This window comes from Tetranychus urticae, chromosome 3, assembly GCF_039701765.1.
Source record: "Tetranychus urticae isolate SD_2017Ah chromosome 3, NJAU_TeUrti_SD_1.0, whole genome shotgun sequence".
Classification (NCBI taxonomy): domain Eukaryota; kingdom Metazoa; phylum Arthropoda; class Arachnida; order Trombidiformes; family Tetranychidae; genus Tetranychus; species Tetranychus urticae.
In genome coordinates, this window is record NC_142960.1 from 17753219 (window position 1) to 17772628 (window position 19410).

General features: G+C 32.6%; 7 protein-coding genes across 10 annotated transcripts; 3 read left to right on the forward strand and 4 right to left on the reverse strand.

The window, feature by feature from the left end:
• Nucleotides 1–913: 913 nt before the first annotated feature.
• Nucleotides 914–1848, forward strand: LOC107362896 (uncharacterized). 2 transcript variants are annotated; one of them, XM_015930033.3, is made up of 2 exons: nt 914–1053; nt 1110–1848. In XM_015930033.3, exon 2 carries the CDS (start codon nt 1124–1126, stop codon nt 1757–1759), a length of 636 nt encoding a protein of 211 aa, XP_015785519.2. In that variant the 5' UTR covers nt 914–1053; nt 1110–1123; the 3' UTR covers nt 1760–1848. The 2 variants fall into 2 exon arrangements, with proteins under 2 accessions (XP_015785519.2, XP_089125871.1); XM_089269745.1 differs by having other exon boundaries at nt 1115–1848.
• Nucleotides 1849–3202: 1354 nt separating this feature from the next.
• On the forward strand, nt 3203–5522 carry LOC107363227 (uncharacterized). Its single transcript, XM_015930423.3, has 2 exons — nt 3203–3289; nt 3375–5522. Exon 2 carries the CDS (start codon nt 3395–3397, stop codon nt 5312–5314), a length of 1920 nt encoding a protein of 639 aa, XP_015785909.1. The 5' UTR covers nt 3203–3289; nt 3375–3394; the 3' UTR covers nt 5315–5522.
• Nucleotides 5523–6229: 707 nt separating this feature from the next.
• LOC107363226 (amyloid protein-binding protein 2-like) lies at nt 6230–8731 on the reverse strand. The gene has a single exon (XM_015930422.3). The coding sequence runs from the start codon at nt 8300–8302 to the stop codon at nt 6365–6367; it is 1938 nt and encodes a 645-aa protein (XP_015785908.1). The 5' UTR covers nt 8303–8731; the 3' UTR covers nt 6230–6364.
• Nucleotides 8732–9198: 467 nt separating this feature from the next.
• Nucleotides 9199–10994, reverse strand: LOC107362870 (uncharacterized). Its single transcript, XM_015930008.3, has 2 exons — nt 10133–10994; nt 9199–10066 (listed from the first exon to the last, which is right to left on the reverse strand). The coding sequence occupies exons 1-2, from the start codon at nt 10458–10460 to the stop codon at nt 9891–9893; spliced, it is 504 nt and encodes a 167-aa protein (XP_015785494.1). The 5' UTR covers nt 10461–10994; the 3' UTR covers nt 9199–9890.
• A 651-nt stretch (nt 10995–11645) lies between these two features.
• LOC107363142 (kallikrein 1-related peptidase b9-like) lies at nt 11646–13845 on the reverse strand. The gene is made up of 4 exons (XM_015930318.3): nt 12880–13845; nt 12704–12788; nt 12213–12631; nt 11646–12083 (listed from the first exon to the last, which is right to left on the reverse strand). The coding sequence occupies exons 1-4, from the start codon at nt 12947–12949 to the stop codon at nt 11767–11769; spliced, it is 891 nt and encodes a 296-aa protein (XP_015785804.2). The 5' UTR covers nt 12950–13845; the 3' UTR covers nt 11646–11766.
• A 682-nt stretch (nt 13846–14527) lies between these two features.
• LOC107363143 (serine/threonine/tyrosine-interacting protein) lies at nt 14528–15629 on the forward strand. The gene has a single exon (XM_015930320.3). The coding sequence runs from the start codon at nt 14706–14708 to the stop codon at nt 15330–15332; it is 627 nt and encodes a 208-aa protein (XP_015785806.1). The 5' UTR covers nt 14528–14705; the 3' UTR covers nt 15333–15629.
• A 1240-nt stretch (nt 15630–16869) lies between these two features.
• On the reverse strand, nt 16870–19327 carry Mulk (acylglycerol kinase-like protein Mulk). Of its 3 annotated transcripts, none has more exons than XM_015930316.3 (6): nt 19142–19327; nt 18524–18629; nt 18207–18415; nt 17690–18144; nt 17255–17601; nt 16870–17180 (listed from the first exon to the last, which is right to left on the reverse strand). In XM_015930316.3, the coding sequence occupies exons 2-6, from the start codon at nt 18622–18624 to the stop codon at nt 16967–16969; spliced, it is 1326 nt and encodes a 441-aa protein (XP_015785802.2). In that variant the 5' UTR covers nt 18625–18629; nt 19142–19327; the 3' UTR covers nt 16870–16966. The 3 variants fall into 3 exon arrangements, with proteins under 3 accessions (XP_015785802.2, XP_015785801.2, XP_089125654.1); XM_015930315.2 differs by lacking the exon at nt 19142–19327 and adding an exon at nt 18973–19089; XM_089269528.1 differs by lacking the exon at nt 19142–19327 and having other exon boundaries at nt 18524–18693.
• Nucleotides 19328–19410: the final 83 nt, after the last annotated feature.

Below are 19410 nucleotides of genomic sequence, written 5' to 3' on the forward strand. Positions count from 1 at the left end.
AGGAAATTGAGGAATTGAAATCTCAACATCAGAAGACTATTGACGAATTAAACCAAAAGCTTGACCAAGCAGAAGAGGAAAAAAAGGTCAACCAAAACCACACCAACAATTTGCTTAAAGAGTTGACCATGACCAGACTCAATTGTCAGATAACAATGTCTAAATTAACCAAAGAAATGGAAAAGGAGCATAATGGAATACCAGAGTAGTTAACGAACATGATGTTGATTTTGAAGCATCAAAAGTTAACTTAAATTCCGATGACTAACGCTATATGACGATCCTTCTGCTTTTGATTCAAATTGATGTTCAATATGATATTTTTTTAAACCATCTCCTTATGATCAATTAAACAGATGAACTACAATTTAATGAAGTATTGTTTATTAAAAATTGATTCATAACTTCATTACCCTGTCCACTTCACGTTTTTAACGATTTTTTATTTTTTGTCAATTTTCTAAACTTTTGAATTCTCTTATCTAAATTTCCAACGTATTTTAATTTCTCACAAAATTACAATAAACTGTAACCTTGTAACAAAGGATTCTAAATTTAAAAAAAACCCTTTTATTTAAAACTCAAAGCTTATTGATTTGCTGTTAAATTAGCAGCAGTTGATCAATGGTATCACCATTGGATATACCTAAGGCTAGTAATGTTAGCATCTTGAATGCATTTGATTTGTCAAGGCATTTAATAATCCCTTGACTTCATTTTTCCGCGGTAACTTTTAAATCATAGATTCTATTCAATTTTGAGTATCGGTCAAACTTTGAGGATGTCAATCAGATGAATAGAGTCTATCCGATAGACCTACTTGTTACATAATGGTTAGATTATAGTCTGATTGAATATTTGATCCTGATTTTGATCTTTACAGTATCTTTTTTGGACTCTTTCAAAGTCAATCTGATTGGCTCAATGTGGTTTTGATTTTTTTAACCTTTTTGCATTGATTTGTATTTCCTTTACACGTTTGGTGAATGGTAAATTGTTTTGATTTAATCAATTTACATATTTAGTTAGATTTACTTGTTACCTTGTTGAACGGTAAGTTGTCCATTAAATTTGAACGCTTCTATAATAATTTTTCTTCCTTTATGTAGATTAGCTCGGCACCATGGACTCAAGTATTGAAGCAGCGGCTGATGATTCTTCTGACGAATATACCTCTTCCTGTGAATCTGGTCAAGAAGATAGCCTTGGCGATCTTGCAACTGATTTATTAACCCTCAACTTAGATGAAATCAACAATTTACCAACTAGTTCTAATCAAAATGAATCTAGAAATGAAAGTGCGCCAGATCGGCAATGCTCTTGCAATAATTCTTTAATTCGTTTGGAGTTGGTTGGTTTGAGACAATCTTTGAAAGAAGCAGAGATCGAAAAGAGATTAGCTACAGCTACATTCAAGTCTGAAATAGCTCAAGTTAAAAAGCAATACTCTAATGCTTTATCTCGATTGAAAAAAGAGACGAAAAAAGTTAAAGATAGAGAGGAAACGATTAATCAATTAACCCAAGCTCTGGATGGATTAAATAAAGATTTGGATTCGATGCGTTTAGCAAAGGAAACTGCTGAGACAAATCTAATCAAAATGTTACAAGAGCTTGAACTGGATGCTTTCAGCTATGTTTCGGAATTGGATGCAGTTAAATCGCAAAACGATGAATCGGCGAGAAAATATAGAGGATATATTGGTGGTTTGAGGAAGAAAATTTCTCGGCTTAAAGGAAAACTCGAAGAATACGAATAGATTGAATTATCCAAATGATATACCATTACTTATCTGTGATACACTAATGCCTTGGTCAAACTTAAATAAAGTCCCATAATATAAACGCATCCAGTTCAAAGAGTCAACAATTATTTCATTGTTGATCAGTGAAACCCAACACACAGCTTTGCCAGTTTGAATGTTCAATATTTGATATTGACATTTACAATTTAGTTGATTAATTTTGATCGGAACAGAATTGTACAGAAATCTGAGAAGCTGTATGATGTAAAGTCTGAATTCCGTTCTTGCAAGATTTAAACAATTGAAGATTGATTGAATTACCTATTAAGTGCAATTTGATTTATTGATACAATGATTTAATTGGAAATACAGTTGGTATAGCTAATACAAAGGTCAATGTAATAGTAGCTAATGAAGAGATTAACTTGGACATATCAAACTAAATAATCTCATTATTTGAAATCGGAATCACAATTTCCTAGGAGTAGATTCCAGAATCGACCTGCACAAAAACAGTTTTATAATATGATAGAGTAAAATATAACCGATTGACGCTGAAAGCCCTTGAATGTTATTCGTTATGGATTATGCAAAGTAGATACATAGAGACTCTTATGTGATCTAATGTAAGTTATCCACTTGATCCAAGTTTTTGGGCAAAGTGAAGACATTTTAAACCAGTTATCGCTTGAAAAATTTTAGTTTTGTTTGCAAATCCATCTGTGATTTCGTGACAAAATTTTCACATTTTAGTGTCAAGTCGTAAACTCTGTATTGTTTCTCAAAAGAATTAGCAAGTCAGTTAAATATCTAGGGAAATCATTTTCACAAAGATTAGTAAAATGGCTAGCCAAGACTCACAATTTGCGAGTCAAATTACAGAACTTGAAAATGAATCTTGTTTTTCTCAATTGTTTGTTCATTAGTCGACAATATTGCAAACAAAACTGACTAACATGTTTCTCTGTTTCAAGCTTTCTTGAACTCAGCGAGAATTGCTGAAAACTATTAACTATGTTTTCACTTTTTGTTATTCTAATTTATCATTAGTCCAATCAAATCTTCTCTTGTTTCAATCCTTCTTTGTGTTTCAATCATTCCTAACAATATAACAGGACTATGTAAATCTTTTTCAGTTGTAAGATGTTATCAAAGATACTCTAATTTGTTATTGAAGCTCGAGTTGCTAATTAGTAATCCTTTTGAAAAAGAAGACAAATTTTGCGACTTCACACCCGATTCGGGCTACCAAAATGTGTCGACAACTCTCTTAAACTCGTCGATAATTGCTATATTAACTCTTTATTAGCCTATTTTTTCGCATTTTGTTTCAAAATTAATTTTTGAAACAAAATCTATTTATCTTTTTATTTCCAGTGAGAGATGGCGCTCCCGTTAGAGCTGATACTACGACTGATCCACATTTGATCTCTAAGTATCTATTGATATTCTCTTTTCTCTTTCTGGTTGAATCAATTTTGATTATGATTAATCTCGTTACTTAATTTTGTTTAATAATTTTGTTTTTTTGTGTGTATCAGATCGGTAAGTTACTGGTCTATTTCATTAAATTCAACCGTTGTAACAGTATTTTCCCATGGATTTCATAATCTATTTTGTTTTCCTCTAGGCAATCTCGTTAACTGTGTTATGGAAATCATTGAGGAATCACCAGATGGTTATGATTTTGATCGTCTGTCTCAAAATTATGCTTCATCGTCTCTATGTGATTCTGGATCTGAAGGAGAAGAAGACTTTACTAAAACTCTGCTTTCAGTTGATTTATCAGAATTCAATGGAGCAGATTTTAATGAAGCAGAATTTGAGTCTGATTCCAATTTACTTGATATACCTGATACCTGCCAAATTAATGAAAATACTGATAACTATTTCAAGCAGTGTGCTGAGCTGAAACTAAAAAATGAACTTCTCGCAAATTTGGTCAACAACCTTCGAAGAAGGCTCAAGCATTCTCAGAAAAGATTATTGGCGGCTGAAACTGCTCCAAGTACTGATCGATCGACACGCCACCAGTGCTCCGATTATGCCTGTGGGGAAAGACGTAACATCATTCGTGGTTTACAGCATGAACTCGCCTCTGTAAAAGCAGAAAAACAAAGTTCGTTAGATAGGTTGTCTAATGAAATGTTACAAATTAAGAATCACATTTCAATCGCAATATCCAGAGTTAAGGAAGACAAGACAAGTGCCACTGCTGATAAAGATGAAACAATCTATCAATTGTCTACCGGAATTGATAAATTGAACAAAAATTTGGAATTGATAAACTTGGAAAAAGATTCCACTGTATCTAGTCAAGCTCAAAATGTTAATCAGAATACAATTTTGGATGTTAATTCCATTCGAGTTGTTATGAATGACCACTTTACAGAATTGTTGCCAAGAATGAAAAAAATTCGTAGTTTACCTCTTCATTATCAACGTAATTATATTAATCAATACGCATCATATTCCCTTTGTGATCTCGGTCTGAAACCTTGGTGGCATGCTGAATCACTAAATTGGAGGGAAAACCTTCATGTCATTCAACGAGCTGCTAACCTTAGTCTTGCTGAATTACTTAACATACAAAATATCTCTGCTTGGACACCAGTGGCTTTATTAGGGTTCAAAAATCCCGTTGAAAATTATCTCATCCGAGCCTTAATGACCCTTATGAAGCACAAAGCTTCTCCTCAAGACTGGCCAATTTTGAGAGATTTAAATCTTGATCCTGAAATATACATTCATCCTGATGTAACTAACATTGATATTGAAAATATTTGTTCAAGACGAATCGATGCTAGTATATCTTCTGCCACTACCATTCATCTGATGGTTCGATTGGGTGAAGGTGGCTGGTATGTTACCATATTACAAGATTATCATGTATTTAAAACTTGGTTGATTAGTGATTCCGATTCAATCATGCAAACTGTAATTACTGGAGTTTCTCTCATGATTAATGTTGTGAATAATCTTATCAAAGGAGTTGTAATTATTGGCATACCCGATATAATTAATTTTGATCTCCCATCATTAATAACATCTAAAACAATTCTAACACTTATGAAAGATATCAATATCGACACGTGGTTTTGGTTTGTTGATACAAATTGGAGGACGACCAAAAAGTTGAGCGCATTTTCCCTAGAAATTACGAAAGCTTTGGATACAGAAGAGTCAGCAAGATTGAAAATAAGGGAAAAAGTGAACAGCCTGATACAAGAGATTTGGACTTTTGAGCGTCCCTTCATTTATCGGTTCAATCCAAATCTAAAGCCAAAGATAATCAAATATCATCGCATTGGAGGATATACTTTTAAAACTTTTATTAATGTGTTAACTAAATTATCTGTCGACTTTCAACGTCTTCCATTTTGTTGTAATGCAGATTTCCCTGGACGAAGCCTTGATCATTTTCTTGATGGTTGCACGGTTTCATATCCTGTAACTGAGGAACTTCGTAAAAGAAATGATAGTTGGTCATTGGACACAACAAAGGCTGGACAACGTCTCATCGTGGAAACACTCGGTATGTTGACTACAATTTGTGATCCTTTTTGCTAAATTCTTTATTTTATACAGATTTCATTAAGATTAATTACTTTTTATGCAATTTGACGGATAATTTTTTTCGTTCAATTCAATTTCAACAACACATAGTTCAAATTTTTGTTTTCTTGCAAAGCTTTCTTATTTGAATGCTTCAGTACAAATAAGATATTTTTTTTTATAAAACAAAAAATGATTCAATAAACTTGAAAGGAAACAAATATTAAGCTAGTTTTTTTGCCATCATTTGATATTTGCATTTGTTCATTCTCAAAAATTTTCTTTCTCCAGTTCGTTTGAAAAATTGCAATATTTAAAATTTTCTTTCCTAAAGCACTTATATTCAGCCATTTAAGTTTATTGATATTTAAATTGAACTCATTATCAAAGTTATAATCATTGCCCTATCCTTTTCAATAAATTTTCATGTTCATAAAACAACCAATTTTTCTGCAATAAATCTTGAACCAATGATCTACTTTGTAATAAAAACAGTCTCTATTTATTTCTTAAGTCCTAATTCTAACATCGATAGCTAAAAGCACAATATCGAGCAATAATGTAAACTTTAGTTCCAAATGATTTCAATTTTTCTATTTTCATAAGACACGTTGATGAATAGGAAATATCCTGATTAGACATCGTTCTGGTGGATTGAAAATGATTGCTTTACTTCAATCTAGAGATGGATTTTTCTTTCGTAGCTTGTTCGAATGTTCAAATACCATCGCATTTAATCTTCAAACATTATTTACAATTTCATTGCTATATCAAGTCGATCTTTCTGAGATTGCAGACCCACTCGATGAATGTTTTCATTATCTGATTATTAGCAACCACAAAACTTATTCCTGATCATCTCTCCAAGAACCATTGATTTCATACTTCCATTATTCTGAATCGACACAAAAATTATTGAACAAGCAATGCTGACATGCAAGAAGACATGATTTTTAATTTTTGAAAGGTTTGTTTTTATAATTACTATTGTTCTTGTTAATTGAGTATATTAACTTGTTTTGTAAACAATCATAACAAATTTGATATCTTTGCTGACGTAAACCATCAAACTTGATACAATCTATTATGAAAGAAATGTTTCTTTATCTCCTCTAAATTCAATAAACCAAGAGACTCGTCCGATAAACAGGTGAATAAATTTTTCTTTGTTGAAACTGTAGCCCCTGAATTACGCTGGGTTTGCCATGATCTCAATCGTTGCACGAAATCTTCAACCTTTTCGCTTTCTCCAGTTCTTGTATAAATCCTTATGATTCCTTGATATTCAAACTCTAGGCCGCTGTAAGATCCTCCAAAGACTTTGGTTCCGATTTCAATTGCTTTAAGATAACAACTTTCTGCTTGCAGATACAATCCCATGTCATAGCTGTACAGTGAAGCGAGAAGCCCATAAGATTGCGCTACTTCGTAATCATCTTTACCGAGATATTTTTCCTTTATCTCAATCGAAAGCAATTGGAAAACTTCAGAGTCTTCGTATCGATGCATGCTCTGATACAATCTACCCAAATTAGAATAATGTTTGGCTGTTTGTAAATTCTTTTCCCCGAGAAGATTTTTGGTTATATCTAGAGCTCTTCGATGAAGCCTATGAGCATCCATCAATAGTTCAGTTTTAGCAACAATATCGATGGTGTCGATGGCCATTTCTTCAATAATTAAAGCTTTTATTCTCAAAGCATTGGTAAGTAGATGATGATCTGGAGGTAACAGAGTTTCCAAAGACATTTTGGCGAGTTCAATGTGATGCAGGCATAAATCAAAGTTACCAGTTGAATATTCTTGGATATAATATTCAAAAGCTAAATCTTGACGAGCTAATGCTAATGGTAAATTTATACATTGTTCAGACAGAGTGTGAAGACCAAAATATTGTTTACGAAAGTTGAGAGCACTGAAGTAAAGTCTGACCGACTGTGTCACTGAATCAATGTTGTGATAATAGTAGCCCATGGCAATAAGAAGGTCACCAACAATTGGATGGAAACGAGAAATGTCTGAGAAATCACATTTCTCGTTTATATTGAACTGTTCACTAGCAGCCAGTAAAGCTTGTCTTAATAAATAATCTGCACTTTCAAAGTCTCTTTTAACCACACAGGATCGTCCCGCCGTTAAAAGTATTTCAATTAAAGATATTCTTGGCGTCTGATTGGAAATGTGTTTTAAAGCTCTGCAACTCCACATGTAGGCCTCTTTGTATAGACTTTGAGCAACAAATAAACAGGAAAATTGACTGTAAGCTTGAGCAACATCAAATTGGTCCTTAAGGCTTTCATAATTGTTGACTTCTATCTGGTGGAGCATTTCCCTGTAAAGTTCAGTGGCTTCATTGAAACGTGAATAAGCTACAAGAGATCCAAGTAAACGAGTTTTGATTCGAAATGTCCATGATTCAACAGATAAATCTCCAATATCAATCTCTGGTAAATAAAGAGTCAGGCAAGTTGATAAAATTTTTTCTCCTTCAACATACCATCCAGCCTCTATAAGGAATCCTGCTAATGCGAAACTTCTTTTCATTGATCTTATCCTATTCTGTCTTAGCCCAGTCTTATCATGGTTGGTCGCCTTTTCAGCCCTTTCCCGAAGTAAGGCTACATCTTTGGTCGTATGTTTGCACAAATCACCGGTTAAATTTATTCCTTCGTCCATTAACCGTTGCAGCAACATGTGAAGCGCTTGTCTTTGACCGTTGTTAAACACGACAAGATTAATAAAATTGTTTACATTTGATAAATACTCTATTAAATTATTCCAACGTTCATTCATAAACATCTCTAAATATAAATCGATTTGAATATGGACAGGTAAACAATGGAGATTATAGTGAATCTCATCCAGATTGGCCACTATTGATTTCAAACAAGTGTTATATAATTTCGCAGAGCATTCATAATAACATGAGGCAGGTAATTGTGAAGATGATCCAGAACATGAATTTTTTGAACGACCCGACTCAGCGGCATTTAGTTGAGACATTTTGTAACACAGGTTTGAAGTCCAAAACGGTCAGAAGATCACAAAGTGAAGGCTCAAAAGACAAATATAAAGATGTTGAACAAAGCACAAAAAACAAAGGATAATAAAATTAGTTGTTTTGATGTATTTTTTGTTACAGTTGCTGGTCAGATGATAATAGACAGTTACTTTAGGTAGGGTCTCACATGTTGTAATTGCGTTTGAATACGTCCAGCTTCAACCTTTTGAATTACTCACTAGTTCAATATGCATATCTTCTGATAACTAAACATGACAATTGCTCTCTCTTTTGATCCTCTTTTTAATCATAATTTTCTACCTTGAGAACTGTTTAACAACTTAACTGTAATTAAAGTAAATCAAGAAAAAAAGGATAAGCTATTCATTTCTCACTCTTCTATTTTCTCTTCTGACAACCTCTTCTTGGAAATGCTAGAATTAATTTGATTACAATTCAGCGCGTAGATTGAAAAAGCAAACGCTGAAGAGTTAATTGGGTAAAACTAATTAATAGGTTTAGTTAAGATAATGATAATGATAAAAATTATAGTTTGGTCAGGAGTTGAATGAATGAAAATCAAACCGAATCGACCATTCAATCTAAATAATCTGTCTTCATGACTTATAATGATTTCATTGGTGAAACTCCATCTCGATTTGATTGATTTCAGGTCTTAAAACAATAATTTTAACTTTAAATTCGTTGATAGAATCATTGAATGCTCGTATTATCGTTATTTATTTGCTAAACTATCATGTTGTTGTATTAAATGCCATGTTTATTAATATTGATGGTTTTGTGCTTTTTTCATCTTCCCTTGTTAAATAATATTTCTAGATATGTAATAGACAAAAATATGGCTTGATTATTTCAATTCATTAAGCCAAATGGTTCAATTATTCATTAGTTTTTAATCAAATCTGACAAATAACATATTTATAGAGTAGAAATATTTCTCGTGTTGATAAAAAATCAAGTTAATCATGAAACCTTGAGTAAAAATTTCCAGTAACACTTATCATGACAAGTTGTTATTCAATATCTGATGGTTCACATGTAATTTTACCATTTTCATTAAGATGTATTTATTGAAACAATATAAAAATGCGACTTGAATCTTATAAATAATTTAGTTAATTACAGCAAACAAATTGGTGATAAGACTTTGAATCTACAAAAATCTTTGATTCCAATACGACAATGTAACAAACATTTAGTCTTGAGATTTCTGAACCAATTGATTGGCCAGTTGATAATAACTTATAAACCAGTGAGATTTGATCTCCAAATTGACCTTTAAAAATTGATGGTTCGGTTAAAGATTGATTCACTGAGAAACTGATCCATGATAAAAACATCTTCTTGAAGAACACCTGATGAGCCTCTGGATACCAAAGATAAATAGGATATAAAACTTGTTTGTCCAGCTTTCCGAAAATAAACAACTAATCAATTTAAACCAATTAAATATCCACATTTACATTGTAATCATTTATATTATGCCATTGGAATAATAACATCCATAGTTGAGTTTGCCTTTGCTGGAAGTTTGTATATCTATAGGAATCAGGGTCACTCTAGCGGCCTTTAATGACAAGACTTTTCGATGTCCAACACATTTCTTTGGCCACTCAAATATTTCTTCTTCTGACTGGCATTTCCACCGGGCATATTCAAGGAAACAGCATGGTCAGTTATGAAATTATCTGCATTGTCACTCTTTGAAGCATCATATGGTTCAGGAACATTGGTTTGCATGACTCCTGGTTAACGAAAGCAATAACATTGTAATTGAATTTTCTTAAAAATGTGTTGACTTTGGTATTTACCTGAGAGTCCAATTGAACTAGGATCATAAACATGTAATCTGCCGTCTTGTTCAACGTTTTCCGAGTCCCTATCAGTCATTGAGTCGTACTTGTCTAGATCCATGTTTTGATGACAACATGTGTCACCATCCATCTTGTGTTTTCTTGTCTCCGAGAAAGAAACCTCTTCACTTAAAATGGTGTCTACGGTTTGATTGGCCCAGTCTTTATCAACATTAGTCCCATAAAATCGAGTAGTTGCTTTACTGGTAGAAACGGGTGCCATTCCGTCAGTGAACTGATTCACCGATCGTTTGAGCGTATTACTTACCAAACGAGAGGGTAACATGGTTGGTTAATTTTGATTGATGACTTTTAATTGAAAATTGTTGGTTACTGTTGAGGGTTAATTAGTAAATTATTGAGATGGACTTCTAGAGGTTAAATTTTAATAAACTGGTCAAGAGAAAATTGAAATAAATGAATGTTTGTTTACTGTTGACTTCACTTGAAGATAGGAGCCTCTTGAATGAGGCAAACAAAATAAAGAAAGGTATAATATGAGGAGCAAAATGTTTACACGGACAGCTAAATCCCGTTTGACCATCACTCGTTCAGTGAGTGATCTGAAGAGTAGAAAGAGGGGAAACATGAAAATTAGTTTGAATACACATGACTTTTCTTTAGGAAAATTCATTCCTCTATTGAAAGCAGTAAAGCCAACAGTTCAATAGATTTATCAAAAAATCTCAAGGTTTCTCCAGTTCGGTCAATTTGAATGCTAATGTCGAGTACATGATCATGATTGAGAAATGGTTTCTTCCAGAGTTTATAAACTTGAATAATGAAGTAAAATCAACTGTCTACCTCATGCAACGATCACGAGATTGGTAATGAATGAGTGTTTCAATGACTTTAAGAAATGAGGATATGCACGCCTCTTTACAATTGAACACGTAATAAAATAAATAAATACAAAGCTCTCTATAGTCTGAAAGTGCTACGCACTCATTCTGAGTCCGATCAATAATTCCATTGAATTCAGTCGAGTTTTTACCAAAATAACAGTCTCTGAGTTGACGCTGTTTGTAAGATTAAGTTTTTTAGAAATAAGATCATCAGTCTCAACTTAATGTAAATTCATAGATATTTTTTGTCGAATGAATTCCTTATTGAAAGATTGATCAAATCGTTGGATTCGACTTTTTGCCATGGTTTTGTATAAAGAATATCTGTAACAGCTGGAATACTTTGAGAAGATAGTCCCTGAAAATATCAGCCATACTCGCTGTAATGCTTTGAGCAATGAGACAGTGTATTACAGTGGTTTTAATGTAGTCTTTGAAACTTGCATTTTCTTGTTTTTAATTTGATGAACCTAATTTAAATACTAATCTTTATGTTATTTTTAATGATATTTATCTAATATTTTCTGCTAATTCCTGCCTTTCCGAGTTTTCTTCATAGTCTATAAGTTATTTCAATAAACTTGGAAAAGTGTTAAACGGTGTAATTATGGATTTCCTTTGATTAAGCTTAAATGATGTTTCTTTTATTCTGTTATTTATTAATATTTGCTGTTAACTTTATTTCTGTTTAAAATTGAAATTAAGAATTGGAGAGTGGAGCAACATTCTGGTCTGAGTCGTGGAAACCTAAACGATACATGGTTTGGCGCCTACGGATTCAATCCAGCTCATGAATTTTGCAACCCATGTGTAGAGACCGGGAACATCTGGAGATCCACAGTTTGTCCAAGAACCAGTTACAATTCCAATCAAACTGTATTGACTTGAATTAATTTTACCTACCAATGGTCCTCCTGAGTCTCCGGGGCACGAATCTCCTCGAGTTTTACGGTTGATTGCACATATTTGAGTATCAAGTAGCTCAGGAACTTTTTTTGGATCCATTTTACCTGAAGCTATTTGTTTATCTACGAAAATTTTTCTCTGTTGGTCGCATTCATCTCCTACAAGATGATGACAAAAGGTACATATTATGTATATTAACCAAAATTAATGAAGCATTTAAATTAGACGTCAAATGTCTTTGTTTCAGCTGGTAAACAAGCAAAAGACAAGTATAAAAGACAGCTTACTTGGAATAAGGTCAACCTTTGTATAAAGTAAACTGTCACTTTCAGAACCAGAATCGTCAATTGATCCATACCCGGCTATTTCCAGTTTGTCACCAAATGCTAAATTGACTGTTCGACTGATACATATGGGTTTAATTGCTGGTCCAACAGGAGATTTCAATTTGATGATGGCTAAATCGTTTTCCATGATCCAATCATGAGAGTAATCAAATTTCGGGTGAATGAAAAAAGTTTCACTTGGATTTTCATTTTTCATGCGTAAAGGCTTATCTTTTACATTTAATGAAATGTAAAGATCTTTCATTTGGACCATGGTTTCATTATCAAGGTAAAGACAATGAGCTGCTGTCAGGACGTGTCTATCATCGATTAAAACTCCACCACATTCATTGTAAAAAGCATCATCTGGAGCGAAAAGTCTAAAGGAATAAAGATGCCCAAAGGTTAACCATTCAGATTTCAATAAGTCAGCATCACAACTATTAAATTACCTTAGATAAGCAATCCAAGGAAGTTTACTTTTCTCGATTGGTTCACCTTTGTAGATTCGAGGTTTCACGGACAATTGAAGATGCTCTGAAACAATCAATAATCAATGGATAAAGCAATTATTTAACAAGAGACGAAAAAGTAAAGAGTAAAGAAAGTCATAAAGCTAAATATTTACCTGCTAAAATTTGGTTGAAAAGCAAACTGGACCACAATAAAATAACATGTTTAGCACACAATTGAACCATGTTGCTGATTGATGCGTTGAATGATTAATAAAATTTACTCGGCTGAATTGTCATTAAATAGTGAGGATAATTTGTAACATCTGGAAGAGTGCATAACCTATCAATTTATATCGAACAATTAACAACGCAAATCATTTTGATCATACCCTACATAGATTTAATTTAATATTTTATATTCAATACTTAACACTTGCTAGCATGAATTATTATTAAGACAATCAGTGCTACGAATCGAATAGATAATCAATCTGATTTCAATCTAAATAGTTTAACACGGTAAATCTCATGTCAGTAGATAATGACAGGGAAATCGGAAAAATTAAAATACTGTACTCAACCAGTGCTGATTGTTCTGATTTCAGTGCAATGCAAAAGACTAATTTATACTTTAGCGGTGTGAAAAGTCCTGGACTGAAACTAAAAAAGTTGCTTGAATGCTTTAAAATTTATATTTTCCTACTTCGATTTTGCTTCGATTACAATCGATTCTCTTGTGTTAATAGCAAAAAATATTATAAAATTGTTATGATTTTGAAATTTATTCAATCAACACTGACTATTAAAGAAATGTTCAGAAACATAAAACAATTGAAAATCAAGGGAATGAAATCTGTCCCATAAGGTGTTTACATTCCATCGTTGATTGACGTTTTTCCAATTTTTCGTAAACAATATTGTATCAGATCTGATTGATCGACGTACGTTATAAGTGAGGACAGTCGATACTTAAATTAACTCTACTTGTATTTAATGTTACCGTTTAATATTTCAGTGCAAAAAGGTGGAAAAATCGACAAGAATGAATCCAAGAGATAACCTTTTCTAGCAAGAACCATCTCTTCTTAGATAACCAGTAATAGCCTCATGAATGATCCCATCATCGCCAACAATAATGACTCCATCAGTATTGATAGAGTAAAATATTGGTAAAATAGATTTATTCTTTTGGAAATAGCCAATTTACCGAAATCGAAAGCGTCCGAACCACAAACATATTTAACGCAGTCTTTACCTTCAATTTTGATTACATCAATGGCTTTGGCTGTTTCTTTAACTATGGACATTGATAAACGTCCAATCAAATCAATGTGTTCAACTTTGTTTCTTATTCTACCTTTGAATCAATCAACTTTGCACAGCTTAAACAAATTCCTAAATTCCGTTTACCGACAGGAATGAATCCAAGAGATAACGACCTTTTCTTGCATGAACCATCTCTCCTTAGATAACCAGTAATATCCTCATGATCCCATCACCACCAAAAGTAATGACTACATAAGTATTGCTCATTACTTCCATATAAACTCTTACTTAACCCAATAAAAAATCAGCTGTTGCAGTATCAGCCATACTCTGGCTTTTCTCGCTGCAATGCTTTGAGCAATGGTTTTAATCCTTTACTCTTTGTTTTGTGGGCAAAATTAAAAAATATTTCAACATTTAATTTTTTTGTTCTGGTTTGATCATTTTTAGTCTCATATTTAAAATGTGCACCTTTTAGTTAACGGTGGTTACTTTCTAGTGCTTTCTTCTTCTTATTATAGGATGTTAACGATTTTAACGTTATCAGACGAGGACCAACCATTCACTAATTAAATGCTCTTGATATTTTCAACTTCCAGAAGTTACATTCACCCGAACAACGGATCATAAATCTCAACAATAAGCTGTTTATATATTTTTTGACAATTCATCTGTATTTGGAGCTGGTTTCAATTTCAACATAATTATCGTTTTCTCATAAGTTAAATTTACGATGGAAGAGGAGAATCTGGCCGTCGCTATGCAAAGTCGTTTGTATGCATGTCAATTTGCCAACATTGCGAATATGGACGATCCAGATGTATGGGAGTATACAATGAGACGTGAAAGACAAGAAATTTTGCCGGGAATTTATCTTGGACCCTATTCAGCAGCCACAAAATCTAAAAGAGAAGAGCTTTTTAAAGATGGTATTACTCACATTATTTGTGTCCGAGATGAATCTGAATCTAAATTTATAAAGCCCAATTTTCCTGGTGAAATTGATTATCTGGTTCTCAACATAGCTGATAATAACTGCCAAAATTTAATTCCTTTCTTTCCTAAAGTTAGAGATTTTATTAACAATTGCCTCTCTAATGGTGGTAAAGTACTAGTTCATGGTAATGCTGGAATCTCTCGATCAGCTTCTCTTGTCATATCCTACATCATGGACGTGTCTAAAACTCCATTTATGGCCGCTTTAACAATGGTACAAAGTAAAAGATATTGTATTCACCCTAATCCTAACTTTCAAAGACAGTTAATGGAATACGAACCAATTTTAAGTGCTCAGAATGTCCAAATGAGAAGCTTTACTCAAAAGAGAGGTTATGAATATTCCGAAGACATGACTAATTAGGATTGATCAGAATCTGATTATGCTTAATTATATCACCCTGACTTAATGAAACTCATTTTACTTCAAACTATTTTTTTCGAGCATTTTGGTCATTTGGCATTTTCTCTTCTCATTCGCACCATATTTTGACCACATTGAGGAGTTCGCTAATTTCAACTTTCATAAGAACCCTTTAATGACAAAAACCATAAATTAAGAGCTCAAAATTGATGAAACTCTGTGATTATCTCTATTCTAAGCACCAGTCATAATATTTTTCATCTTTGACAATACTACATTAAAGGAACTTGCGTTTCACTCATTACAAGCCTCACAAGTTAATCATGACAAATAAATTATTCTAGTCTAAGGTGCCAACACTGAAGAAATTTAAAGTTTGGATTAACCGAATGACCAGAACAATGTAAAATATTAATATTCTTAATCACTAGTAATATTGAATTACCTCTTATTTAACTGTCGGATTCTTTTTCTTGTATTTATGTGTGACTCTTCAAGTAATGTGATAAAATTTTTTTTCACTGAATCACCCTGATTGTCATTTGAATTGGTTCGGGTTTTCAGCAACCTGGTGTGTCAAAGATCTTTGAACAATTGATTTCAAACAGACTAGAATCTCGTACTGGAAAACATCGAGATTTAACAGTTTGATTAAACAGGGAAATCATAGAAGGATAATGGACTTTTTTGATGTATGATGTACAAAGGAACTAGAAAAATCGTAGCAACATCATTTGCTACATCATCATCATCAATATTGAATTCATCTAATAAAGCCAAATGCTGTGGATGCCAAAACATCCAATGAATAAGCTTCAAGCAATTTTTCATATCAACTGTAGGATTTATCTCAATTTGCTAGCGGCTTTCTCCAACCAAAATTGAACTTCATTTGAAAATCGAGCGACTATTTTTTTGATTGCCAGTGGTAGACAAAGGTGTCATTATTTTACGAAAGCATTTCCATTCATCGTTTTCCAATTTTTTTGTTTACACGGACAAATCGCTGCGTCCCATTTGACCATCACTCGTTCAATGAGTGATTTGAAGAGTAAGAAGAGGGAAATTAGTTTGATTGAATGATCATGATGGAGAAATGGTTTCTTCCAGAGTTTATAAACTTGAATAATGAAGTAAAATCAACTGTCTACCTCATGCAACGATCACGAGATTGGTAATGAATTGAGTGTTTCAATGACTTTAAGAAATGAGGATATGCACGCCTCTTTACAATTGAACACGTAATAAAATAAATAAATACAAAGCTCTGTTTAGCACTCATTCTGAGTCCGATCAATGATTCCATTACAAAGAACACAAATCTGATGAATCCTATTATGTAATAAAGAAGATGTACAGATGTATTGAGTTACTTTCAACAGCAAATGATTTTAATTATCATTATTGTTCTTGTAATTATCTGTCATCTTTTCAATTCTATTCAAATCATTTCAATTTGAAGCCTTCACTAAATAAAAATATTTGGTTTGCAGAGAAATAGTAACAGAAGTTACAACAGAATAACAATTTTTCAGAGTTAACGCTATTTATAAGATTCAGTTTTATTCGAAATGAGATCACCAACTTCGAAATTAAATTATAAATTATAAAATAGTTATAATAATTACTATAATTTAACTATAAACTGAAATACGATTTGGAAGAAGAGAAAGCAGAACACTTTGCGCTTCGTAGTTTTCTCTGTCAATATTGAACTTCAAGTCTTGGGTATCTGGAGATACAACATCCGAATTTGGTTGGTCTGTTGTTAAATTAATTGATATATCTCGTGCTTCAATTTTTTGGACATTGCTCTTGAAGTCATCTTTTTCTCGGAAAATATTTACACTGAAAGATAAATTGATAAGTTGAATTAGAAATTAGCGTTTAGTATGTCTTATGATTGAAGATGATTTACTTACCCATCTTGAATAAGGGATTGTTTACTACAGTCTTCAACTTTATGTAAATTCATAGATATTTTTTTGTTGAACGAATTCCTTATTGAAAGATTAATCAAATCGTTGGATTCGACTTTGTGCCATACACCACATTCCTCATTGACTAAGTCCTTGTAACTGTCATATATATTGGCTGGCTTTAATTTTTGTTTAAGCTGAGTTGGGCGAGGAATTAATAAATGCCACCAACGTTTTGGTGCTTCCTCTTCAACTGGCTCTTTGAAGTTTTCATAACACTTGGCACATCCAGAACATGGTTTTGTATAAAGAATATCTGTAACAGCTGGAATACTTTGAGAAGATAGTCCCTGAAAATGGGTTAAATAAAAAATAACAAAGGTAAATATTATGTATAAGAAATATGATGGAACCAAGTTAATGAGAATATATATTTACCTTGAATAATATTTTCTTAGATAATGGATAGTATGGCTTTATTCTTGTCGAAAACAGCCAATAAGACTCTGCTGGCTCTAGATAATCAGCTAATTTACCGAAATCGAAAGAGTTCAAAGCATAAACAGGTTTACCACGGTCTTTACCTTCAATTTTGATTACATCGATAGGTTTAGCTGTTTCTTTAACTATGGACATTGACAAACGTCCAATCAAATCAATATGATCAACTTTGTTTCTTATCCTGCCATTAGAATCAAGGTCCACTTCAAACAGCTTAAACATTCCTGAATTCCGTTTACCGACAGGAATGAATCCAAGGGATAATGATTTCTTCTTGTTAGAATCATCTCTCCTCAGATAACCAGTAATAGCCTCATGAATGGTCCCATCACCACCAACAATAATGACTCCATCAGTATTGCTCATCACTTCCATATAATCTCTTGCTTGACCTAATAAAAAAGCAGAAGTTTCATTAGATAAAATAAGGAATGGACGGAATGGACGAAAATACCTTCGTGTTCAGTTTCGATCAAGCTACATTTGATACCAGCACAATTCAAGATAGGTTGTGCATAACTGAAAAACAACTTTTTTCCTTTCCTTTGATTGGCAACAGGATTTAGAATGATAGTAAGATGTTTCAATTGTCTCTGATGATTCCATGGTTGATTTCCAAACGAGGCAGCCTCTTCGCAATATACTCTCATCAATTTATTTATTCTGTAATAGAAAATTCAACCAGGTAATAAATTTAAATATAAGAGCTGTTATTGTTAAAAAATTGCTATGATCTATAGCTAGAGAACTATTACAGAATATCAATCTTACTTTATTCTCTGGTCTATTAGATGGACTCCATAAGCAGCTACACATGAGAAAAAAATGGATTTCTTCCAATTCTCGCGAAGGGTTTTAAATGGTTTCCACATGACTGCTATTAAATCGGAATCGAAAGAAACAGAAGGATAAAAATTGAATTAGATGAACATATAACAACTTATGAATATCAAGTCATGTTAGAAACATGTGACTGCAACTGTAAACAAACAGAAGAGCAAAAGCAGAATATTTGTCATATTCAATCCTGGACTCTTTTGATTCAAAAAACGCTTTTGTTGGACTTTCAAAACGGTTTCATGGTTCAAAATTAGGCCCATTTAAAGCTTTACGAAAGATTAACAATTGAATCTAAACCTTTTCTTCACTTATAATCTAAACAAAGATGATTTATTTTGTAGTTTACTAATTTCACATTGATGAGAAATATTAAAACTTACTGGACTTTTTGATTTTCATTGATTTATAAGATTCTAGACAGTTTAAGATTATTCTGAATGAATTAAAAATTCGTAAATAAAGGCTTTTAAAACTAAAATTTGAACTATTACACAACTAAATGGAATCTGAAATTTCAAAAATGCTTTTAACTTTGACTGGTTAACTTACCCCTGAGTTTAACACATCAAATTGAAGCTGAAACCATTCAGTTTTGATTTAGTCACGAATCAAGCAAAAAGTTGAATGAATAATTGTTGATAAAATTATTTAATTGCAATAAAACTATGGACTGATCTTGGAAGATGACTGTTGGTAAACTTCAAGCAGGCCGCTTATCATTCCTAGCTTTTTACTGACCACTAGATGGAAACTCTGCAATCTGACACGATATTTGTTAAATTTTATAATAGGTGGAGCTGAAGGAGCTGCATTTTCTT